The following is a 25,420-nucleotide window of genomic DNA, read 5'->3' on the forward strand; positions in this document are numbered from 1 at the left end:
AATAACCATTTAGCTAAAAATGGTATTTTTTACGTGCAATGCATGTGGTGAATCAGTGAAGAAAGTACAAGTAGAAAAGCATGTGGCTATTTGCAGAAACTGTGAATGCCTGTCTTGCATTGACTGCGGTAAAGATTTCTGGTAAGTTCTACACAATTCTTGAAGATCATATTAAAGGTCCAGACCAGTTTTAGAAGCCCTGGCCCCATGAAGCCTTAAGGAAAAAAAAAAATAGAGGTAAGTTTGAGGAAAGAAATTAAGGGAAAAAAAGTGCTTTATGTCTTGTTTTCTAAGGACAGTCCAAAGAGAAGACAAGGGGGAGGGGGGGAGATGAGGATGTTTGGAGCATTTGGTCCATTGGTGGCACTCAGCGACACCTCCTTGCTACCGTTAGAAGACCCTGAGAGGTGAAAAGTAAGGCTTCAGGAGCACTGTGCGCTGGTCACGCTGAGGAGTGGGACTTATAAACCAGAAAAAGAGTTGACTCATTCACAGTGGGGGCCTGGGGAAGACTGGGCTCCCCCAGAAGTTCACGGGTGATGGTAGAGGTGAGCTCCTGGCCCCTTAGTGTGTCAGGTACTTCCACTGTGAGGGGTCTTGGGAAAGGTGAGGACTGGGGGTAGGCCCAGGACAGATCTCTGATTTGCATTCCTACTTTTTCCTGAGGTGGGTCATTATTTGCAGATGGCTCACCTCAGTCTTCTGCTGAGTCCCCTTCAGCTTCATACAGTTGAAGTGCAAAGGCAGCTTTTGGTGCGTCGGCCTCAGTGTCCTCTGCGGCGTTTGGAAGCCATCTGCTAAAAATCCATTTTACTTTTATTTTAGAGCAGTGATTTTTTAAAAGTAGTTTTTGGAAACTGCTAAAGGTTTTGTTCATAACTAATGCTGGGAGGAAGCCTGATCTATAAAGCAGGTGAAAATTGGGTTGTTTCTCATTGGGGGACCTTGCCCCCAACCTGGTCCCAGACATTTACCCAAGGATTCTGCAGAGCTTCAAAATGATTGTAGGAGACAGAATCAAGTCTCGTTTGCCAGGACTCACAGATCTAGAACTTTTTAGTGATAAGATTCCACTATTTTACTCCAACTTTTAACTTACTCTATAATGTATTAGTGCTGACCTACTCTATACATACTTATGACCAAAAAAAAAAAAAAATTACTCCCTTTCAGTGGGAGACATCTGTATGAAAATGGGTAGGAAGTTTGGGGGTGGGCTTTATACTGAACTATCTGGAGGAAGGAGGTGATAAGCATAGGAAAACTGTGGAGTGCAGGAGGTCTGAGCAGCTACAAGCATCAGATAGAGCCTCCAGTTGGAGAATCAATCTGAAGGTAGAACTTTCTATCACTTTGAAGGGGCGATGACTACAAAAACCATGTGAAGTGCATCAGTGAAGAACAGAAGTATGGTGGCAAAGGTTATGAAGGTAAAACCCACAAAGGCGATATTAAACAGCAGGCATGGATTCAGGTAAGGTCTTTCTAATTCATCAGGTAGCTTCTTCTGACGTCTTCCGTTTTCTCTGGAAGCCTAATAACAAGTGCATCATATATGCAGGCAAGACGCAGAAACATTGTCTTGGGACAGGTTGAGGTTGAACAACTAAATCATGACAAGAAGTTCTTATTTCTCTGTTAATACAGTTGCAATGTAATTTATCTTTAATCCCATGTTTTGCAGACTTCTTGCAAAAAAGTGTTTTAGAATTCTATTTTTCCCTTGGCTATTGGACTAAATGGATGCTTTCTAATCTTTATCTGCTTCTGGTGATAATTCAGCTCTTGTCACTCAAACCATGTTGTAATCTGCCATATCTATCAGTCACCAGAATTGAGCAAAATAAAGATATTTTCATAAATATAAGGAGTTTCCCATTTAAATAAAATGGAAACATGCATAGTAAAAATGGCAAACGCAGCAAAATCCCTAATTCACCGAGAGGTACAGCTTCCAGAATGGTACCCCCCGTTTATAGAATGGATAGCAGGAAGGATTCAGAATAGAAGGTAGGATAAAGAAAAGATAAATGCCGTCTTTATGGAAATTCTCTGTTCTCGTAGAAACCAAACAAATAATAGTTAGCTCTCTTTGGTGTTAGAGTTTAAATGTGAGTTTTCAGACTTCTGGGAGGGAAAATCCTCCATTCACAAAGGACTAACTCAGTGCCCAATGCAGCCTAAGAAGCCAGTGAAATTCCTTTTTTTAACAAAGATATTTAGGCCGGAGACCATCAGGCTCACTTTTGGGCTCATACTGAATCTTGATTCCCCCTCAAGAAACAAAAAAGACATTCTAGGCCCCGAGTTTGCGGTACCTGGGTGGAGGAGTTCCTTTGTGTCTAGAAGGAACTCTTCTGAAGGCAGGGTCTGCAGAGTGCAGCCCGCTGGTTTACATGTTGTCTGTTGTTACCTAGAGCTACCAGGGCAGCGCTGAGTAGTTGGGACAGAAACCGGATGGTCCGCAAAGCCTAAAATCTTGACTACCTGGCCCTTCACAGAAAAGGTCTGCTGGGCCTGCTGTAAACTGTCAGACTTCAGTAGCACTGTCCCTGGATTCTAGATCAAGAGCTGTCCGCCAGCTTCCGTCCTGGTCCACCTGCCCACCAGTCGTCGGATTCCTCCCTGAGCCCCTAGCTGGCTGTGTGAACCGATGAATGAGTGTACTGGGAGAATGAATGAGCTGGCTGTGACCTCTCTGACAGCTGGACTCGAGGCGGGGTGGGGGGGTGTTGCACTTTTTAAAAAATCCTTAGACCCTTCAGTTTTAAAGACAGAATTTTGGAATCCCATCAGTATTAATGTTCTTGGAGCATCCTTCTAGAGGTTTCTGTGTGTGAGCACACAGAGTGCATAGATGGCTCAGGGAGAGAGTGCCTGCTGGCTGGGATCACAGTGTTTTCCTCCGAGCTTTGTCCCCAGTGCCCTGTTCTCCTGTGACACTGCACGGCCAGTGCCCGGCCAGCTTGACTTCTTCCTGTTCCACCTCGTGTCATTGTCTTGATTGGTTTTTCTGCCTGAGGGCCTAGAAAATCTATGTCTCATCCTCCTCTTTGTCTCCTGTACCCATTTTTCTCCTGTACCCAGCTTTCTTTCCTAATGCAAGGACATTATCCTGCATTATGCTGTGTTGATTTGTCCTGTTGGCTCATGAGTGACCATCTTTCTTGTGTGCTATCATTGCTCTCATTTGAATAGCTATCTTTTTCCTCTGCCTTCACTGAGATTGCCATAAGCATTTTCCTAGGGCAGTAATTTAATTTTCATCCCTGTTCTTTTCTTGCCATTTCAGATTTATTTATTAGATCTAGACAACGCTTGTTGTCTTGGTCCTCAGGTAATTTCCTAGTCTGTAATAGCCATTTTTGTCTCAGTCTTTGGATCACTTTTGGCTTTTTTTTTTTTTTTTTCCAAGTTTCTAGAAAATTATAAGTTACATAAGACCTAACATTGACCACCTTAACCATTTTTAAGTACACAGTTAAGTACATTTCACACTGCTGTGCAACCAGCACCACTGTCCATCTCTAGAATGTTTTCATCTTCCCAAACTGAAACTCTGGTGCTGTCAGATACTAACTCTTCATGTCCCCTCCTCCTCCAGCCCCTGACAACTACCATTCTGCTTTCTCTCTCTCTCAATCTGACTACTCTAGGGACTTCGTACACTGTTTGCCCTTTGGCTCTTGCTGACATGGCCACCCTTATGCCAGTGCCATGCATTTGTGATTACTCTAGCTTTATGATGGGCTTGGAAATCAGAAAGCATGAGACCTCCAGCTTTTTCTTTTTCAAGACTATTGTAGCTATTTGTGTCCCTTCAGATTCCATGTGAATTTTAGGGTGGAGTTTTCTATTTCTGCAAAAAAAACCCCACAAATGTCAATTGGATTTTCATAGGCTTGTATCTGAACCTATACCTCACTTTGGTTGGTAATGCCATCTTAATATTAAGTCTTTCAACCCGCAACACAATGTCTTTCCATTTATTTGTGACTTTTTTATTTTTCTTTTTTAAATCATTTTTTTAAGTTTTATTTTTTAAGAAATCTGCACATCCAGCATGGTGCTTGAACTCACAACTCTGAGATCAAGAGTCACATGTTCCTCCTACTGAGCCAGCCAGGAATCCCTGTTTGTGTCTTGTTTAGATTTTTTCAGTGATGTTCATAGTTTTCAGCATATGTCTTTCCCCTCCTTAATGATTAAATTTATTTCACTCTTTTTGTTGCTGTTGTAAATGGGCTTAATTTCTTGATTTCATTCTCTCAGTGTCTATTAGTATATAGAAATCTAGAACTTAATTTTCAAGTGTGGATTTTGCATCCTGTGACTGCTGAATTTATTAGTTCTAATGGGATTTTTTTTTTTTTTAATCTTTAGGGCATTTTGCACATTAAGACAGATCATTTATGAAGAACTGATTTTACTTCTTTCTAATTTGGATGCTTTTATTTCTTTTTCTTGCCTAATTGCTCCGGTTAGGACTTTTAGTACTGTGGTGAATTTATAAGCATAGACATGAATATAAAATCTAGCCTTGGGATGAGAAACCTCTAGCCATGGGAAAGGGTACTTAATTTGGCTTTCATGAAACTCCTGTGCCAGTTGTTTATTACTTTTGCTTTATCTTCCCTTTTTTTGTAGAAAATTAATGAATTAATAAAAAGACCCAATGTCAGCCCCAAAGTGAGAGAACTTTTAGAGCAAATTAGTGGTTTTGACAACGTTCCCAGGAAAAAGGCAAAATTTCAGGTATGGATTTGCTGAGTGGAGGGGATGTGTGGCCCACTGGTAACTGAGCATGCATGTACCTGTCAAAATGGAACAAGTGGTTTTTTTTCCTTCTTCTTTTTGTTCCTTATAGAATTGGATGAAGAACAGTTTAAAAGTTCATAATGAATCTATTCTGGAACAGGTGTGGAATATCTTTTCTGAAGCTTCCAGCAATGTAAGTCAGATCTAATTTTAGATTTGCAGTGTGGCAAAAGTGATTAGTAATAATGAAATGGGAATGTCTTATTTTTGGAGGTCAAGACAGCCTTCTTTTTCAGAGAGCCTCTTTGTGCCTTCATTTATGGGAAAGAATAAACTGAATACACTGCAGAGAAGATTTCCTTATTGTGCAGAGAAAGGTATTTAATCCCAATGTTCAATAATGGTAGCAGCTAACATTTCCTTAGAAATTAGGCAGTGGGATGTACTGGAAAGAGCAGGAGCTTTGGGTGTCTGACAGACCTGGTTTGAATCCCTGCTGTGCTGTTGGCCAATGTTTGATCTTGGGCACTTTATTTAACCTCTCTGAGCCTCAGTTTCCTTAGTTTAAAGAAAAGTGGATAGTCCTGTTCATGTCTTTATTCAGTACTTGGTGAGTGCCTAATCTGTGGCAGGCCCTGAACAAAAATGTGTAATATGTCAGGTGGCGACAGTGCCATGAAGAGAATAAACAGTGAGGACATGGGCGTGACCAGGGGTTCTTATGGGGAGGGGTTCCCAGAAGGCCCCGTACATGGATTAAAGCAGCTGAGGCTATGGAAGCTCCCCTTTTTGCAGGTGTGGAGTGGGCATCTGCTGAGCCTCTGTCTCCTTCCCCTGCAGAGTGGGCACCTGCTTGCAGTAACTCAGCCTCCTAGCAGGTTCCATGTGAGAGACCCCCAGATGTGGACTCCGTGCAGAGAGTCTTGGTTTGATATCATGTAGCCATCTTACTGGTGACATTGTTCATTTAAAATTTTTTCCCCATTAATTCACCTTCACTTTGTTCCGAATTGGAGCTTATATCCCATTTGGAAACTTACATCATTAGTAGTTTGAAAAACAGCAGTGAGCTTTTCTGACTGTGTTTTATTCTATTCACGTTGGCAGGAGTTGACGGACTTATGTAGAGTAGTTTGGGCAATACCTTGGGATAACGATGAAACTGTCCTGGCATTTGACTCTTTCAGAATATACAAATTGGGCCTTTGGAATCTTAGAACCAGTCACATGTGTGCCATCTTTGCACGGGGCTGTGCTAATCTCTGCATTATCCCAGTTGTGGTACGTGTGCTGCCGAAGTGGCTGTCACCAGTCATTTAAGGCACCTTCTTTGTAAAGGTTATTTCCATGATTTTTAAGTAAGAATGAAAGATGTGGAATCACTTAGGTCACTGCAAAGTTTAGGAAAAATGTCTTTTCTGATTGCCCTTTTGAAACTGAACATATTAAGTAAATGAATAATCAGTACACAGCTCATGGAAACTGAGCTCTGTAAGACATGGCTTGTTGCTGCTTTGCCTCTGGTGTTGATCCAGCCAGCCAGAGGCCCTAAGTTCTCGTCTACTGGGATGCTTCCTCTGCCCCAGCAGAGCAGGCCTGGTCCCTATGCAGGCAGCTGTAATCAGGACAATGTCCTGCCCTCAGAGAGCTGTGTTCCAGTGTGGGACAGATAACTATGTACAGGGGGTAAGCCAGAACACCACGACGGGGCGTGGGAAATACAAGGAGGAAATGGAGGCGGGAGGAGGGGTGCAGAGTGGGAGGAGCTCTGTTTGGAAAAAGGGTCAACGAAGGTGTCACTGAAGAGACCGCATTTAGAGAGAGTCTGGAATGAAGTAGAAAGAAGATGGGGAATGACTTTGTTCACTCATTACCAAGTGGCTGCAAGATGGGGTGACTGTCTCCCCCTCTGGGTGCAGAGGGGAGACAGTAGCTGCAGACATGGTCTGTACTGGGCAGAAGGCAGGCTTAGGTTTGTGGCTTTCAGTGGTCATACAGTGCCTGACTAAGATAGAAAATGAAACTGTAGGCCAGGAGTGAAGTGGCTTTGTCCCTTCTTCCTCCTGAGTCTGCTTCTGAGCTCATTTCCTGCCCTTCTGCCATGTGCCTGGTCTGGCTGATTTAAGCTGCTGGGTAAATGGCAGCTGGTCAATTTACCATTCCTCTCCCAGGGGCTGTGCTCTCAGCCAGCGCTGAGCACTGAATGAGGCGTGAGGCAAATCCAGTCCTTTTTTCAGCTCATTTTGGGGTTAGGAGCTCCCTCCTGAGACCCAGGCTCCCAAAGGAGGAAGACTAGAGGTGACTTGGCGTGTCACCTGGCTGGTACCTAATGAAGATGGAGCCCCTGTTGGGTGAGGAGTCCAGGGTTCCCAGAGCAGTTCAGGACATTTCTGGGGCCATCTCCTGCGAAAGGGCTATCGTGGAGACCGGCAGATTTTCAGGGGTGGGGCAGCGGGCAGTGGGACTCATTCTGCTAGAGTCTGTTCTCAGTCAGATCTGCGTGCTGGCTTGAATGAGGCAGTGCAGCAGCCGGACGTTTATCTTCCTCCAGGGCATGTAGCTCCTTAGCTACCTCTGCTTCCCTGCTCCCCGGGCTTCACCCTCCAGCCTCGTGTCCCGGAGGCCTGTCCTCCAATCTGAATAACAAGTACATGAGACCTCTCTAGTACTGCAGAGCTTACAGAGCCTGTCCTGTACGCTCAGTGGCTCCTTTGAGCGTCCTCAGTCTGCTCCTCCTTACTGAGTGCCATGAGCTATAAGCCCAGGACATCACTTCCCATTTTATTCGTATATCAGCTGTACAAGGTACATCTTACACCCTTTCATTCTGTCAGTGAGGAAATCAGTTCGGAGCAGATAAATAACTTGCCCTGAGTCACCCGGCTAGTAATTAACTGAGCTGGTGCTTGAATCCAGGTCTGCAGATGCGTAAATCCTGTGGTTTCTGCCATGCCCAAGTGCTCACCTTCTATCAGAAAGAAAGGTGAAGAGTGCACTAAAATTAAGGGTCTAGCTTATGTGACATAAGGATTCATCAGTTTTCCAGTGGAACGAAAATGTTCGTTAAATTCAGGGTGGAGTGTGGGCTGGGGGACGTTTCCCCCCCCATTGGATAATATTTACTGCTACATTTTAGTTCTTGGTTGGAGGGGGTCAGAGTTATAAAATGGTAAGTAGTAGACATTTTTCTTGGAACAGTGTGCTTAGTAGCTATGTGCAGTGATGTGAACGGTCTGGGATGAGTATTTATGCGTCTCTTGGTTTTGCCTTGTCATAAGGAAGCAGTCAGTAAGGGTCAAGACCGGCAGCCCCTCACCCAGGCGGTCAGTCCACCCCGCGCAGAGCTCTCTGCTAAGGTGCCAGCCTCTGGGACAAGTGACAGCACAGAAAAGCAAGCAGAGGTGAAGAAGAATAAGAGAGAAAGGAAGGAAGAAAGGCAGAAGAATAGGAAAAAAGAGAAGAAAGAACTAAAATTAGAAAACCACCAAGAGAACTCGAAGAATCAAAAGCCTAAGAAGCACAAAACAGCCCAGGCGGCTGGAGGGGAAGTCCTGAGGTCTGCAGGGAAGAAAAGCCAGAGAAAGGTGGGCGAGGCGGAGGGGGCTGCTGACAGGGCAAAGGATGGAGCTGGGGCCTGTGCAGGAGACGCCGAGGAGGAGCCCACAAAAGCTCGGCCTGGGAAGAGAAAGCAGAAGCACTTGGAAGGTGCGTGGCAAGTGTATGCTCTGGGCTTTGTGAAGCGGATTATAAAGCCGTGAATTGGGGCTGGGTCAACTCTGTTAGACCTCACATTTGAACCAAGTAAGGCCAAGGGCTTAAGCTTTGGGCTCTGGCCAGGCAAGTGAGCACCTCTCCATTTGCCATGTGCTCCTATGATACAGAGGAGGAGAAGCCCACAGGTGCTGCGTTGCTTGGGCAGTGGGCAAGATGACGGATGTAAGCAGCCTGGCCTTTTGTTAAATGGTAGCTGCTATTATAAATGCAAACCTTTTATTTATTTATTTATTTTTCAATCCTGCTACTTAGATGACACAGATTATAAGAAGAAAAAGAGAAAGTTCTCAGGACCTCCGGAGGGCGGAGAACCAGAAAACCATGAGGCTCCTACAAAAGGTATGACTGCCATCATTGGGAGAGGTCTGCCCTCCAGGGTGGGGAAGGACCTGGGACCTTCAGGCAGGTCATCCCCTCCAGAGGCCATGGAAGACTGAAAGCAGATTCAGGTAGGGTGTGAGAGTTCTGTGGGTCACTGTCCAGTGTCTTTCTAGTTTTAAGGGTAAAACTGTCTGGACTTGAAATACATGATTTTTGGAACTGAAGGTGAAGCCAGCATGGCCTTCTGAGGTGGTGTTTCCTTTCCCTTCTTCCTGCTTCCCTTGACCCTGTCCCTCTTACTCCTGGAAGTCCCCACCAGCCTCCCATCTCTGGCTGCTCCCCATGTCTCCTTGCTTGGAACTCCCTCAGCCAGAATGTTTACTTGTCAGAACCCAGTCCCTGGCCTTCACTGTTCCTCTAAAATGCTGCCTCCTCCAATGAGATCCAAGGCTTTATTAGTGGAGGTTCAGTAACTGCCTAAGCTGGGTTAGATCTCTTAGTTTGGAACCCACCTGCACCTGACTTGGAACGTGTAAGCCTTTTTAAAATTCCTTTTTTGTTTTACGACAATAGTAGATTCACATGCAGTTGTAAGAAGTAAAAGAGACCTAGGTATCCTTTTCCCAGTTTCCTCCAAGGGTCACACCCTGCACAACTGAGTGTCTCCATCGATGCTGACATCCGTACAGTCAAGAGAGGAAGGTTTCCATCGCCCCAGGGAGCCCCACTGTGGGCCCGTGTCGCATGTCTGTTTCTCCCCTGCCCCACTTGCCCCTAGCAATCACTGATCTGTTCACTATTTTTGTAATTTCATACTTTCAGAACATTACCCAAATGACATCATTTAGTATGTGAATTTTTGAGATTAACTCTTTTTGCTCGGCCTTATTATCTGGAAATACATCCAGGTTGCACGAATTGGTAATCCTGTCCTTTGATTAAGTCCCAGTCCAGGGCATAGGTGGACAAGTTTGCTTGACCGTTCATCTGAAGGACACGTGGGTTGTTTCCAGGCTTTGGTTGCTCTGAGTGACTTCTCAGAGGTTAACAAAGCTGTGTCAGTGTTTATGCACTGGTTTGTATGGAGCACGCATCACTTTTTCCAGAAGAAATGTCCAGGAGTGCAATTGCTGTGTGGTGTGGGGCCTGCGTATTGTTTTTAAAGAAACTGCCTGCATTTTTAGGGTGGCCGCACTGCTCTGTATTACCCAGCAATGTGAGACTCTCCCGGGTCTCCCAGGTCCCAGCCAGAGTTTGATGGCGATACTAGTTCTTTTTCCATTCTGATTAGTGTGTAGTAATAGCTCGGGGTGATTTCAACTTGTTCATCCCTCATGATGGTGACGTCTTTTTGTGTACTTGTTTGCCATCTGTTATCTCATTATAACATCTGTTCCTGTCTTCTGCCCCTTGTGGAGTTGGTTTTCTTTCTTACTATTAAGAGTTGAGAGTTCTTTACATATTCAGTCCCAAATACTAATTCTTGTTGGCTATGTGGTTTGTAAGGTTATTTTTTTCCTTTGGTTTATAGTTTATCTTTGTTTTCTTAAGAGAATCTTTCCTAAAATTTTTTTCCTTTTTTTTTAAAAAAAAAAAAAAAAAAGAGAGAAGGAGCAAGAACACGAGTGGCAGAGGGGGAGGAGCAAAGGGCAAGGAAGAGAGAAAATCCCAAGCAGGCTCCACAGTCCTTGCAGAGCCCAGCAATGGGTTCGATCTCACAACCCAGAGCCAAAATCAAGAGTCATTCAACTGACAGAGCCACCCAAGCGCCCCATTAACAGAATCTTTTATAGAGCAAAGTTTTTAGTTTTGATGAAGCCTCATTTGTAATTTCCCCTTTAACAGGTCATGTTTTGGTCCCATGTCTGAGAACTCTTTGCTTATTAACCCGCGATCCCAAAGGTTTTTTCCCCACATTTTTCCTAAATGTTACAGTTTTATATTTTATTCTTCAGCCCGTGATCCAGCTGGAGTTGATTTTCAAGTAAAAGATGAGACTGAGTGCAAGGTTCATTTTTTTTTGCGGGTCCCTGTGTAATCGCTCCAGTGATTTTTTAAGAAGCCTCTTGTCACCTCACTGAATTGCTTTTGTACCTTCTCAAAAGTCAGTTTGGCCTCTTTGTGTAGTTCTCTTCTGGTTCTTAATTCTGTTTCATTGATGTGTGTGTCTGCCCTCTCCACATACCACACAGTCTTGGTCCCTGTAAGTGTATCAGAGGTCTCAAAACTGGGGACCACTCATCCTGCTTCATCCTTGCAGTGGCGATGGCACTCAGGGTGCCCCTATGACATGCAGTTCACTCACTCTGTGAGGATGAGTTGGGCTTGACAGCCCCTGTGCTCGGACAGGTCAGGCTCCTGCTACTTTGTACTGTCAGGTGCGTTAGTTTCCTGGGTGGCAAACAGATGTCACACAGATAGTTTCTTTATCCCTCTGGTAGTACACCAAAACAAAATGTTTTATGTATTATTCTTTATATTGTAGGTAAATTCAACTGGAAGGGAACCATTAAAGCAGTTCTGAAACAGGCCCCAGACAATGAAGTAGCCATCAAAAAGCTAAGGAAAAAGGTATGGCTCCTGAACCCAGGTATACAAGCTGGGGAGAGCCCCTTCTTAAAGCTGTACAGGTTTTGTGTTTTTTCCCCCATCTAAACTACTACACATTTGTTTGTATCTTGGTGATTTTCAAGCTGCTCACTAGCTCCTCAGGGCTGATGGGAGGGAATTGGGCCAAATCCCATCATACTTTGTTAGCCAGAACAGTGCCCACATTAAACTTGAAAACGACAGTTTTTGGTGTTTGGCTCTCTTCTGCTTATTCCAGAGGAGTCGTTTCTTCTGTTTTTGCATCTAATTCTGCATTTCTGTGTGATACCCATCCAGCAGAGTGCTCTTATATGTACAGGTGTCTGAATTTCCACAGAACACACCTGTGCTACCAATGCCTGTTGCTTTTGTTTTTTACTGTTGTCCTAATTCTGGGTTAAAGAAAGAACATTCCAGGCAAATTTTCAGGAAAAAGATCACTAATTTGATGATTGTTTTTCCTTGTGAAGGTTTTAGCTCAGTATTACGCAGTGACGAATGAGCATCACAAGTCTGAAGAGGAGCTCCTGACCATCTTTAACAAGAAAATCAGCAAGAACCCCACCTTTAAGTTACTAAAGGACAAAGTCAAGCTTTTGAAATGAACATTTTTATATTTAAAAATGGAATCTGTTCTGTTGATGTCTTTCACTGCTGTTTATAAAACATAATGAATTATAACAACTCCTAATTTTGCTTTCCAAAGCTGTATTTTTAAGTTAAGGATAAAGTCTATTTTTGGTAGAACTTTTATGAGAAAATATATTCTTATCCAAGATTCTAAATCTGGTGGTGAAAATTGTTGTACTTGACAGAATACTTTTATGGTGAAAAACTTTTAAAATTTTACAAGTGAAAAAAAAAAATTCCTTCTTTGGAGCAGACTAAGTGTTTTAACTGCATCACTTTTATACAGTTTTAATTAGAGGTTTTGGTGGGTTTGTTGTGTTGTCAGAACATGTGAAATGGTCACAAGAGTCCTCAGTCTATGGCAGTCTGTGACTCTGCAGAAGGCCCTCTCTTCAGATGAGGTTAGTTTTTAACAGTCTGGCCCATCTGCACTGTGGCCCTGTCCTGCTTCAGCCTGAGAGAGACTGTGACCACCTAGGGGAAGTCGCTTGCCTGAAACCGAGCCCATCACTTAGCTGTGTTGATGTCCCAGGGTTCTGAGTGGATGGAAATGCTCTTAGACGAGGTATTCTGAGTCCTGGTGTGTGGTGCCGGAGGAGAGCTGTGTCCGGCCACTTGCTGAGATTGGAGTAGGCTCTGCCCACAGGTCCCTTACTCACCCCCAAATTCAGCAGCAATGTGTTCCATTCTGATCTGGGGACAGGCCGCTGTGATGATGGGAGGGGCACTGTGTTGGGATGAAGGCTTTGGAATCGGGCCCAGAGTCTGGTCCTGGCTTAGTCCTTTAATAGTTAACCTCTGTGAACCTCCCTTCTTCCATCTGAACAGTGGGGATGCCGAAGGCTCCCCCTGGGCTGTGAGTGAATGGACTCGCATGTGAAGCACACAGCACCGTGCCTGAAGCCTGGCAGATGCTCACCCACTGCTGTTAGCATTCTCAGTATCGAGCTTCCAGCCACGAGAAGGCTCAGACATTCTGGAAAGCAAAGGGGAAAGTGAGGCTTGACCCAGACCACATACTTTAGGGACCGAGCAGAGCCCAGCTATGACTCCTGAGTGCAGTCCAGGAGGCCTTCCTGCTCCCCTGTCCGACCTGTGCACAGTGGGAGCTGAGAACCTACTTGCCACCCGCTCATTTTCATGTTCAAGAGAAGCTCCGCAGCATTTCAAGATCTATGCTGGTTTTTATTTTTTGTCAGTTTTACCAGGATGCATTTTTTTAGAAATTTATTCTTTAGAGAGAGAGTGTGAGTGTGGGGTGGGGGTAGAGTGGTGGGAGGGGCAGAGGAGGATGGGGAGAGAATCTCCAGCAGACTCCCCGCTAAGCAGAGTCTGAGATGCCAGGCTCCATCTCACAACCCTGAGATCATGACCTGAGCAAAAACCAAGAGCTGGACGCTCAACTGACTGAGCCACCCTGGTACCCCTTTACTAGGATGCATTTAAGGCAGAGTTGGGCAAATGGGGCAGAATAAAGTACAACCTAGACTTAGACCCTGGCAGAATCCTCAGTTCTGTCATCCTGTCTGTTAACCCAAGGTTTTTGAGCTAAAACTTGCGGGCAGCACCCAGCAACCGTGAGGCCGACAGCTGCTCGGCAATGCTAGCATCATAGTGCCTAGGTGCTGGGGCTGGAGGCAGCAGCCTCCCTGTTCCCTTGAGCCCCATGAGGATGAAGAAGGAAGGCCAGCTCTGCAGGTTCTGATAGTCAGTGTCATGGATGGGGGTCTTCAGTGCTGCGGCTGATGGTGGGAAGGGCTCCCTAGGTGTGTAGTCATGCCTCTGGGTCTGGCGACGAGCATGATCCACATACCATTCCTGAGGGCCCTGCACACAGACCACCCTTTGGTTTTGGCAGCTGCCTGCCTAACTTAGACTTGAACACAATACTGGAGCCCCAGGGACTGTAGAAACTGATCTAATGGTATTTGTGACTGACTTTATAGCTTTGTGTCTGAGTTGAGTGTAACATTGAATTCTGCCATATTCTGCCTATTCCCACACTGGTCTGCTGGGTCTGGCCCTCGGGTATCTCTGAACCTGCCAGGATGCATTTGGACACCGTGTTTTTGTATGGGACACCTTACTTTCTGGTGCTGCCTGGATTTGTCAGCTGTGCACACTGCCGTTTTCCATGATGCCACTGACAAGCTGGATTTGGGAGAAGATGGGCTATGAAGAAGCCAAAGAATGAGGCAGTGTGGGTACAGGGACATTTATGTGGATAAAGTTTGAAAACAGCAAAATTAATGTGGAGAACCCTACGTGATTTTGCAAAATTTTGCTTCAGGCAAGGACAAGTGGCTTGTTCCTGGGGTGCAGGAAGATGACCTCTCTGAGAAAAGAGGCTTTCAAGGACCCTGGTTCCCAGGGGTCCTTGTGAGAATAAGCTCATAAAGTCAGGTCAATAGCATTTTTATAGGCTTGCAGACTTTCATGAATATCTTTGAAAAGTTCTCATCTTTCTAAACATACCATTTCTCTTTCAGAGTTAAAACTTGAGCTGCCCAGGTCCTATTAAAACATTTACTTTGAGGGGCACCTGGGTGGCTCAGTCGGTTAAGCGTCTGCCTTCAGCTCAGGTTGTGAGCTGCCTCTCCCTCCATCTGCCTCTCTACCGCCCCGATCATGTTCTCTCTCTCTCTCAAATAAGTAAATAAAATCTTTTTAAAAAATTTTACTTTGAAAATCTCACTAGCCTGTAATTACCTCTTTTTTTTTTTCCAAAATAGATTTCTCAGAATTGGGGAGGGGGAAAAAGCAACAGTTTTTGATATAGATTGTTTTTTTAGATAATGCTTTTGCAGTTGAAGGAGGCAAGTTCTCAGAGATCAGAGGTTTTATCCAACTCATTTCCATTAGTGAAAGCTATGGACAGTTTGTCTTACTTCGTTATTCCACCACTGAAAACGGATCCTCCTGGCTGATGTTATTCTTTTTTGTCTCAGTGATGAAGGTGGACTCCAGTGCAAAGTAGATAACCGAATACTGTTGACTTATACCTAGATACAGAACCATCATCGCACTCTTAAACGATTCTAATTCCCTGTGTTATGGAAGGAAACTGGAGATCAATTATTCATCCAAAGAAAAGGCATATTCTATATATTTCCCCATACTTTGTGGTTACTAGAGCTTAGTATATTTTCAGCTTTCAAGAAATGGCTAACATAGGCCTTCTAAGTTCCTTTTCTATTCAATGAGTGGACACTGTCTTTATGGATGCCCAACATCGATCCCTTTTTTTGCTAAGAACACGCTCGGCTGGCCCCAGTGTTGCAGGATTTCTAAGGACATCAGTGTCCTCTGCGAGGCTCCTGGTGCAGGTACGGGGCTTCTCCCTTTCTACTGGGTGTCTACTGAGGACTAGAATCACGGAGTCCTCGCCTGCATATCAGCTGTGAGAGATGAGGCCCAAAGGTTTTCCAGAGCCTTCTTACCAGTTTATAGGGCACCACTCAGTGCATGAGGGCAGGTGAGGTTTTTTTGCCCAGAAGTGCACTGAAATTTAGTGCTCAAATTTCCATCTCTGGGTCTCTCTTCTCACACTAGCTCTGCTAGTCAATGCTATCAAGTCACTGGGAGTTACCAGCAGCTTCATAGCTGCAGAAAACTACCTCTACATTTTCACAGATTTGAGGGATGTTGAATCAGCACAGCAACATCCTCCCCTGCAAAGAATGACATACTACTAGATAAATCTACCACTGTCTTTTCAGCATTTAAAGAAACTCAGGATCCTGCTCAGCTCACTTACTAGATTTCCAGACTCCTGCAATTTGGGCTCAGACCTCCCTTCTAATTCCCCGTCTTGGGTACAAAGCAGTTGTATGCACTGGGGGAAAGAGAAGCCCTTTGTTTTGAGCATGAAGCCTTGTCCAGATTTTCTTAGGGTGGGATCCAGGGACACTCTAATTTAGTCCCTTTGATTTAAATGATTAAACTGTCCCTTTGGTAGTTTAAGCTATAATTGCGGAGTAAACACAGATGTCAGAGTTGAAAGGTCAGACATGGCTTAGAAGATCAGGCCTTTGTTTAGCCACAGAGCAGTTATTGTGAGCTGCTGAAACATGACCTTTGCTGCTCTGCCTTCCCTGGTGACCTCAGGCCGACTTGTGCTGGAGGCCCGCGGTGGTCCGTATATTAGATTTCCCCCCTGTAGATCAAAGGTGGGTACAGGCTCGGTTCTACTGGGTAGTTGCCAACAGCTCTGCTCTTGGGACCTGGCATCAGGTTTGCATTGGGATGCTAATGGTAATGTTATAGGGTCGCCCTGCTCTGACCAAGCTGATCCTGAACAGAGAGCTATTTTATAGCTAAAATTGAAATGGCAGTCCCTCTTCTAGGTTTCAGGGGGAAAAAAAAAGTCCAGGCAACAGAACTTTCTCCTTGATAAGGAGTCCCTGCCTAAAAAATTCACCACATCTGTCACCATGCATGCGATTCTAGCTCAGATACAATGGAAGTGGCTGTGAACTTTTATAGCACTGGGTCAGTTTTTACTTAATTTATGCATATTTCATGATATTCCACAAAAGTGCCTGGCACTCTACTGCCTGGGAGTGATTCTACTCAGAGGCTGAAGAGTTGAGTAGTATTTGAATGAGTTTGAGAACCAAGGGTTAAAGGGAGCTGGTGGTTCCAAATCCTTGTCCTGATGGAAGCCAGGGTGAAGCCAGCTCTCACCCTGATTGCAGGCAGTGACCGCGAGCGCTCTCTGTGCCTGACCGTGTTGGTCCCTGAAACCAGGTCTCCATCCAGCCTTGTCAAGAGCCTGGTGCTGTGATGTGGCCTTGCAAACAGGGACTCTGTTCTCCACCACCAATCTCAGAAGGCTGGGATTTTCTTCCCCTTGTTTTGTCTTTTAAATGGGAGGTTTCCTCGGGAGTTGTGGCCATGTCCTTGGGGTGGTGCCCAAGGAGGGTGTAGGGTCCAAGGGACCCTCCTCAAGCACAGAGTCACCCTCCAGTACAACCTGGTAATACCTTCATTTTCCTGAGCTTGGCAGGACGATTTCCCTGTGTGACTTGTGTGACTTTCGGGGCATTGGTCCTATGTTGGGTGTCTTAAGGAAATGACAGGCAGACTCTTACTGGCATAAAAGCAACCCCCGGTTTGCACTTCTGTACTATTGTCTGGCATGCCTTAAGACTTCATGTGAGGTATAGCAACTTCGTTAATGCTAGTCAATTGGTGGTGATTTTCCGGTGTCCTTCAGAATTCGGAGGCCCTACCCCAGTGTTTAGGACGGGTAAGAAATGCCAGGATTGATTAGCCATGCCTGCCACAGGTCTGGGTGGGAAAAGGGCAATCAGGTCACATACACTGTCTTCCTGGTGTCTCGCTGAATGAATGAAGTGGCCCAGCATCTCGGAGCCAGCACTTGGCAAGAATGAGCTCTGGGCTCTCTGACTTTTCTATAGCTTATGTCCTGAAATGCTCTGAGTCATCAGAGCCCGCTTAGCCTAGCAGCTCAGAGCTTAGGCTCTGAGGCCAAACCTGCCTGAGTTCTACGCTCCAGTTCACAAGCTTTGAGGCGACAGGCCAAGACCCGGGCAATGAGGGGCCTTTCGGCTCTGATAAATAAGGTATGTACTCAGCAATTACAATGAATCTCCCAAAAAGATCACTGAATCCTTCTGTCAAGGGACTAAGGTAACGCTTCATCAGATCCCAGTCATGCTGGTGACTACCTCATGTGGTTGCTGTGAAGATTAGTCCTTCCAGGTAAGGTGCTGGTCAAAGATGGCTACTGTTAACATCAGCATCTGTTCTCCTACTGCTCCACAGCCTGACCTTCCTATGGGAAGGCCACCAGGCTCACCTCTTCGAGGCTGCACTGCTGGGACCTGCCATTGCTTCACTGGTATTCACCATGTGCCACTCCTGGGCTGCTCTCCCCACCACCTAGACTTCACTTCCTTGATGACACTGGGTTCCTCATGTGGAGTGCTAAGCCCTTTATGTCTGCATCTGTCCATCTCACAAATCTTTCACCTAGTCCAGGAGGGGGCTGTAAGACGCCCATTCTGTGGATGAGGAGATGTGAGAGCTTAAGTGACTTGCCTCAGGTCACATCAGGAGTAGCAGGATCAGGATATGAACTCTGCTGTCTCCTTGATATCGTAGTTTTTTTTCCTCCTGATCAAATATTCCTTGGGTCAGGACCCCCTTCTTGTTTCCACCTGCCTTTTCTTAGAAATGAGCTTGTTTTATTTGATGACATGCACGCCATCAACAGGCCAAATTCTGGGCAATGAATGATTTAGATCTTGTCAAGGACAAGACCGGTGTTAAAAGTCTGGAGGACTCTGGGCATCTGGGAGGCCAGTCAGCTGGGACACACCTCTAGTCTCTAGGTTTGCAAGCCTGATAGTGGCTCTCAACTTAAGTGTGAGCAGTTGAAACGACAGAGACTGTCCTTCCACAGAACATGATGGACCCAAACGTAGCTCCCAAATTGGCCCCAGAGCCAGAAATTTCAGGAGTGCTTGGGGATACCTTCATAGGTCCTGCCCACCTGGCCTCTCATTCTGGGCCCGTCCCCGCCCTTACCCCCTCCTTCTCCATCTAGCTTTAGAAACGGTCCTTTTCCTGTCCTGTTCTTGTGGCTGAGCTGAGCACCTCCCTGCCGCCTGACCCACTAGCCCCAGCAGGAAGCTTCTCCATTCTTCTCCCTAACACCCTATCCCAGAACACAGAACACTGCATGTCTTCAGAGGTTGACCGGGGGCTGCTCTGGTGCTGAGCAGCAGGGCTCCAGATTCACACTGATGTCCCTTGTCTGACAATTCCATCTCTCACTGCTGCAGGACAGTGTGACCAGAGAAAACCCCAAAGTGACATAGATGCTGAGGGTCAGAAGCTGGCATGCAAGGGGTGGCAATGGGCAGAGGGTGCGAGCCAGCTCTCACCCTCTGCCACAGACACACAGTGTCCTCAAAGCTGAGTCATGTGGCCGCTCCCGGAGCTAGCCTCACTCAGACTTGATTGAAATCCTAGTTCTTCAATCCTGTAAAATTCTTCAGTGGAATTCCAATAGGCTTCTTAAAAAAAAAAAAAAAATTGCATGTATATTTTATGATGCTTATTGCTGTGGTTATCATTACTGTTTTTCTTGGGCTGGTTAGGGTTGGTTTTAGTTGTGGTTAACTAAAAAAAAGTCTCTCTGGGGATAACCAGGCGCCTAACAACAGGCAGGCCACGACTAGGTCCATCTGAAGAGGGTTCAGGTGGAGTCATCATGTGATTCATCCCCTAAGTGACTGAGCATTTCCCAACTGCTAGGATTTTCCAGCTGTACCCCACCTGGTCCCAACTCTGCCTTCACCACAAGCTACAAGTGAAGAAACCCAAAACTAAACATAGCTATGAAAGTGATCAAACGTAAAAGATAAACAGTAAAGTGATAAAAGCCTAATGAACACAGATCTGATATTCAAAGGCATCTTTGACCTGTAAAAACAACCAAAGAATGAAAATCCCCAAAGGAAAATGACATGCAAATAGACAACAAGTGAAAAAAAACCCTGTTAATAATAAAATTAAAACGGCAGAAACAGGGTGTTTGGGTGGCTCAGTCGATTAAGCACCCAACTCTTGACTTGGCTCAGGCTGAACTCACAACCTGAGTTCAGCACGGAGTCTGAATGAGACTTTTTTTCTCCCTTTCCTGCCCCTCCTCCCCATTTGTGCTCGCTTTCTCTCTCAAATAAATAAATCTTTAAAGAATAAAAAATAAATAAAATGGTAGAAACACCCCTCTAGCATTATCACTTAAGAAAAATTTACCAGAATGATCAAGTCAGCTGTGGGTGCAAAGTTGAAGAAGGTTTCTCTTGCCTGCTGCTGGTGGAAGTGTGAAGTGACTGCCCATTTGGGAGCTGTTTTCAAAGTACTGATCAAAAGCCTCCAAAATGTTGTCTTTTTAGGTAGCAATCCCAATGCCACAGTTTTTATCAGGGAAATGGAGTTGTGCAGAAAGAGAAACCTGTACTTCACTGCATTGTTTATATAATTAAAAGACTTTTTTTTTTTTTTTAACTGGCTTTCCTTTCGGAATGAAGGGCGGTATCCCAAGTGACACAAACGAACATTTACTGAGCACTTCCCACAGGCCAAGCCCTTTCTTCAGAGCTCTGCATGTCTGACCTCATTCCTGGAGATGCTCACCATCCAGCTGGGCCCAATGCAACAGCTACATGGCCCAGTGGGAGGACAGAGCCACACTGGTCTGGACTCTGGGTGGCACATAAAACAAAACCTCTTAAGTGGCATTAGTTTTCTTAAAAAGTGATTTTTTTTTTTTTTTTTTTTTTTTTGCCTCAAAAATCAGTGACGTTTCAGCAATGGATTAATGACAACAGGTAAGACTTACTGAGAGCTTTCTCTGGGTCAGACGCTGTTCTAAGCACTTTGCATGTATTAATACTTTTGATTTTTACCCAATCCTGTGAGGTAGATGTGATCCTTAATCCATTTTGCAAATGAGGAAACTAAGGCAGAAGAGCAGATACATGGCTTGCCCAACACTGGAACAGCAAGTTGTGGCAGAATCAGTGATGCCAGTCAGCCAGGCAGCTGGCTCCAGAGCTCATGTTCTTACCTAGGTTAACCAGGGCTTGGCGGGAGTCAAGATTGAAATGATGCTACCAACAATGCTTGGCTTGCATCTCAGAGCTTCCTTCCTAGGTTGGCTTTCTCCATGGGTCTCCGTGGTGGCAACCCCAAGACCATACTGGCCTCACAGCTTATCATACCATCAAAGGAGGTCTTCCCAGCAGCCCCAGCTCAAGTCCCAGGGACTGTCAGGTCTGGTCTGCGTCCGGTGTCCTCCCCTAGGACAGGCTGGGTCTCAAGGGAACTCTGCAGGACTACTACAGAGAGGAAGGAAAGTAGCTTCTCAGAGGATGGGATATGTGTTCACACTGAAGACCAGTTAACTGTGACCAACGGTTGAGGTGAAAACTGGGTAATGAAATTCCTGCTATGTGTCAGGTGTTTGCAAGGTACTGGGGAACTACTAAGATATGGTTGTTGCCCACAGGTGGGAGAGCACAAGTGGAAGGAAAATCACAAGAAGCCTTTCTGGAGCCCAAGGAGAAGGGAATAACTGATTAGGAGGTGAGCAGGATCTGGAAGGCTAAGTAAGTAGTACAGAATAGTAACTACCTTCTTGAACACATATCATTTTCCAGGAAATAAGCTAAGTGATTGGTACACATTTATCATCACTCTGGTACCTATTGTGTCAAGATGAGGAAACTGATACTTAGAACAATGAAATACCTTGTCCAAAGACCCATCATGATGGAGACAGGAGTCAAAATTTTATAAACACATTGGATGTAACCAAGTTGCTAAGGACAGCCAGCAAAGGTCATAGTCAATTTCATTTTTCCCCATAAGTAATTGACATTAAAAATGAAATCGCTTGGTTGGTAGCAATCTGATATCAGGTTATCTATTAAGGTACACAGAACACACAGTTAACTTATTTAACTGGCCCCAGCAAAGAAGATGTGGTCATTAAATACTGGACTTTTTCCAACCTGCTTTTAAGTATCATCAATATGGTGTGCGAGTAATTCCATTAAAAATATCAGGGGAAAAAGGCTAAAAGGGCTTCAGATCCAAATACAAAGACCCTGAAACCATCAAAGAGGAAACTGGATCTGACCTGAACATACTACATATGGAAACCCTGGAGTCACTGTGATGCTCTGGGGAATATTCAGTTACAAGGGAGACCCAGCACTGACCTTCTTGCAAGGAGACAATCAACAGAAGACTGTATTTGATAGGAGGAATTCACTTCCTGTTGACAAGGCTTCTAACCCTGTACAAGAGAGAAAAGAGGGGAGGGCAAAGACCTCAGTTGGCTTTGAATTGATGAATCCTGGTTCTTGAGGAGTCTGAAAAGAAGAAGAAAAAACAAAACCAAACAAAAAAGGAGGCATTGTGTAGAAAGGCCATATGATCTATCCAGCTGTTACATCCTTTGCTCCTACGAGTTTGCTAGAAAGGCTGAAGGAATGACAGAAGCCAACCAGCAGAAACTTGGCATTCTTCTCTTGAATACTTATTAAATCTCTTCTGCAAATACTCATGACATATAGAAGATACCAAAGTGCTTATTAATGCAAACTTTACCTCCTGGGCTGCTTCCTAGGCTATCCACCCATGTATTCAATCCACCTCAAGCCACTCCCCCTGCTGCCCACACGCCCAGCAGAGCACACAGCCCTTTATTTGGTGCCCCCATAACCCCACATATGGTATTTCTGTTACAGCCCTGTATTGAAATCGACTCCTCCACTAGATTCTAACTCACCTCTGTCCCCAGCACTTTAGTGGATATGGCTGCTCAGAAAAGGCTGACTGAATTAACAAAAATTCGTACATTTCTTCTTCTGTACATTTATAAACACTGCACTACATTGTAGTAGTTCTCTGTGGTCATCTTCGGTCCAGGAGTGCCTCAAGGGCAACGTGATCTCTTACTCATCTTTATCTATTGCCAAGCATAGTGTCTAACAGTTCCCAGCAAATAGCAGGTGCTCAGTAATCATATTGCAATAGTTAAGCACAGAATTTCTCAATACATGATGCATAGGGCCGGGTAGGAGAGTAATAAACGGGTCCACTACTGGAAAAAGTTTGTGAATTCGTGACACAGTCTTTCTTGGTTGATGTACGTAATGGGAAGCGGCAGTTCTCCGGTCAAGTACAAATTCGGCTCCCACGTTCCTGGCGGAGGCAATTTCTCACGAGTCGGGAAGGGGATAACATGAACCACACACGGCGCTCCCTACTTAAACCCCACAGCAGATCCAAGGTATGGGCAGGTTATCTCCCGTGGTGCCGAAGAAGATACAGACCCAGAGAGGTTTATCTCTCGCCCAAGCCCATCAGAGGCAGGGGCGAGGATCGAGGCTGGGCAGCGGGCATTGGGACCGGGCGGCTGGCCTTTCCACCTCCCAGGGCTGCCTTCGGCCCTTTCAAGTCTAGATGGACGACTCCTGAAGAGGAAAAGCAGGGAAGAAGCCGGGGTGCTAAGATGCTCTGGGCACAGGGGAGTCAGAGGAGGCTCGGTCAGTAAAGAGCCGAGGGAAACAGGCGGCGCCACTTAGCTGCGCATCCTCGCCTGGCACGCATTTGGCGGCACTGATAAGCCTGGTCCTTCTGGCCTTCCGTAGGTCGGAATCCAACTGAGATCTCTTCCGCGGGGGCAGGGTCAGTATTTTTTTGAAATTCATATTCTGTCTGTGTACTCGAACCCGGAGGTTGCAAACCCAACCCCACCCTAGAGTCTCACCAACTAAAACCGCGAAAACTACATGATCCCCACTCCTCACAGCCACACACACTTCCGTCGGAGACCCAATGGCGGAAGTTCCTGTGGTTGCGTCACTTCCGTCGCGCTTCTGGGCGGCGCCAAGATGGACGCTCCGCGGGCTCGGGAGCAGCTCCGACGGCGATACCTGTTCCCGCCGGACACCGAGGCCCCGCTGGACAGCGAGGGCTACGCCGGGCCGGGTGAGGGGCTCCCCGGGGCGTGCCCCACGCCGCACCGAGGTGGCCGGGGCCGAGGCGCCCGGAAACGGCCGGCTCCGCCGGTCTCCTGCAGCCCTGCCCTGTCAGGAGGAACCGGGTTTCGCTTTTCAAGGCTTGCCGAGTAGTGCAAGTCGGGTATCTAGCTTCATTAAAGATTACTGGTGATCGCGTAGCCCCGCGCATCTTCATCTCAGCTGCGCTTCAGGATTCCCGGGAGACCTAGTTAACACCTGTTTGGTAATAGCCATTAAAATAAAAAATACCGTCCGATTGTATTTCTAAGAAATACCAAAGAATCATACTCGTACCACAACCCGAAGACGTATGTACGAAGGGTTTAACCTCAGGATTGCTTGTAATAGTGAACGGCTGGCAACATCTAATTGCCCATCAGCAGAGCTCTGGTTAAACATTTGGATGTATTCATACTTGACACAGCAGGCAGACTTTTCTCTTTTTTAACCAGGGTGGATGATTTTCCAATGCAAGCGCAGAACAAAGTATGGTATGCCACCATTTGGGTATGAACCTGGTGACGTGTGATGTGTGTTCCCCTGTAAATACATAGAATATGGAAGAATTCATAGTTGATACTGGCAGTTGCTTTCGGGTTGTAAAACTAGGGTTAAGGGTAGGAGAAAGAGATTTCATTTTAGATATATCTTCATTAGCTATAACCTGCATGTTGTAAGTCAGGTGCACTTAGTACCCTTTTAAAAGTAAACAGGAAACATCATGCCCAGGCATGCTTATTTATAAATTTTGAGGGTATCTCCCAGAATTTGTATTATGACCATGCCTCTTGGGGATTCTGACGTTTTGCTAAATTAAGGTTGGGGACCTCAGATGTATGCCAGTGGTTCTCACAAGAACTGAGAGGGCATGTCACTTATCTGGGGAACTTTTTAGAAATAACTCATCAGACCCAACCCCAGCCACCTTTTCTTTCAGGTTGGGTCTCAAATGGAAGAAATTTGATTTGTCCATCACCTGTCTGGACACTACTGTGCCAAGACTAGACCCTCCAGTGTGCCCTTGCCACTTTTGAGCTGCCTCAAAAGGTTGTGTTTGTTTGCAGTAATTAAAATATGTAGTTAAAAGTAGTATTTTGGGGGAAATTACAAGTCTGTTTTGTGCTATAATGTCTGCTGTCTGCATTTTTCTTAATTAGCAAGACTAACTACTTTCCTATGCAATATACAAAACATAATAGTAAAATTCTACACTACCGGAAGGTGTCATTCTTTCAAAAAGATGATAATAACTGTAAATTTGATTTTAAAATTTGTTTAAAGGGAAAAATCTGCCTATATTGAACATGTTTTATAACAGATTCCTATTAATTACTTCTGCATATATAAACCTATTTGCATGGTTTACAGAAGAAACCGGTATTCTGATTGGAGAGAATCTGGGTTTTGGAAAGCTCCAGGAAATTATTTTATCTCGTTTAAAATTGCTGTTCTTTGTCTTTATAAACTGATGTTAACCTGATAAGTTAAAATCTTCCTTATTTGCAGAAACCTCTACAGCTGTTGAAAAAAAGGAGAAACCTCTTCCAAGACTTAATATCCATTCCGGATTCTGGATTTTGGCATCCATTGTTGTGACCTACTATGTTGATTTCTTTAAAACTGTTAAAGAAAACTTTCACACTAGTAGGTGAGAAAACTTCATTGCTTCCTAAGTTAAACACCATCATCCTATTTTTCAAGTTCTGTTTTGTCAGTTGAATTTTGGCAAATGTTTGGAAAGCTCTTACTTTCTGCCGGGTGCCCTGTTAGAGGTACTG

General features: G+C 45.2%; 2 protein-coding genes and 1 long non-coding RNA gene across 7 annotated transcripts in view; 2 read left to right on the top strand and 1 right to left on the bottom strand.

Annotated features, from left to right (window-relative positions):
* Positions 1 to 12,832, top strand: LYAR (Ly1 antibody reactive). Its single transcript, XM_032333823.1, has 8 exons — positions 1 to 141; positions 1,360 to 1,474; positions 4,648 to 4,755; positions 4,868 to 4,951; positions 8,037 to 8,463; positions 8,785 to 8,871; positions 11,339 to 11,424; positions 11,913 to 12,832. Exons 1-8 carry the CDS (start codon positions 20 to 22, stop codon positions 12,045 to 12,047), a joined length of 1,164 nt encoding a protein of 387 aa, XP_032189714.1. The 5' UTR covers positions 1 to 19; the 3' UTR covers positions 12,048 to 12,832.
* On the bottom strand, positions 130 to 23,465 carry LOC116584875. 4 transcript variants are annotated; one of them, XR_004283358.1, is made up of 4 exons: positions 22,953 to 23,465; positions 21,834 to 21,910; positions 694 to 797; positions 130 to 214 (listed from the first exon to the last, which is right to left on the bottom strand). It is a non-coding gene; the product is annotated as an uncharacterized LOC116584875 (long non-coding RNA). The 4 variants fall into 4 exon arrangements; XR_004283360.1 differs by having other exon boundaries at positions 139 to 400; positions 22,953 to 23,438; XR_004283359.1 differs by having other exon boundaries at positions 139 to 794; positions 22,953 to 23,438.
* TMEM128 (transmembrane protein 128) overlaps positions 23,465 to 25,420 on the top strand; it is a 12,389-nt gene continuing 10,433 nt past the window's right edge. For both annotated transcript variants that reach the window (XM_032333824.1, XM_032333825.1), the window contains exons 1-2: positions 23,465 to 23,610; positions 25,149 to 25,290. In XM_032333824.1, coding sequence (XP_032189715.1) covers positions 23,514 to 23,610; positions 25,149 to 25,290 — 239 coding nt within the window. In that variant the 5' untranslated portion in view covers positions 23,465 to 23,513. The remainder of the gene's footprint in view (positions 23,611 to 25,148; positions 25,291 to 25,420) is intronic.

The sequence above is a fragment of the Mustela erminea genome, chromosome 2 (assembly GCF_009829155.1).
Source record: "Mustela erminea isolate mMusErm1 chromosome 2, mMusErm1.Pri, whole genome shotgun sequence".
In the NCBI taxonomy this organism is placed as follows: domain Eukaryota; kingdom Metazoa; phylum Chordata; class Mammalia; order Carnivora; family Mustelidae; genus Mustela; species Mustela erminea.

Excerpts from the sequence above, each read along its gene's own strand:
- LYAR (XM_032333823.1), top strand. The coding sequence starts at position 20 with ATGGTATTTTTTACGTGCAATGCATGTGGTGAATCAGTGAAGAAAGTA. Across the intron at positions 142-1,359 it reads GACTGCGGTAAAGATTTCTG|GGGCGATGACTACAAAAACC; the intron begins GTAAGTTCTACA and ends ATCACTTTGAAG. Across the intron at positions 8,872-11,338 it reads CCATGAGGCTCCTACAAAAG|GTAAATTCAACTGGAAGGGA; the intron begins GTATGACTGCCA and ends TTTATATTGTAG.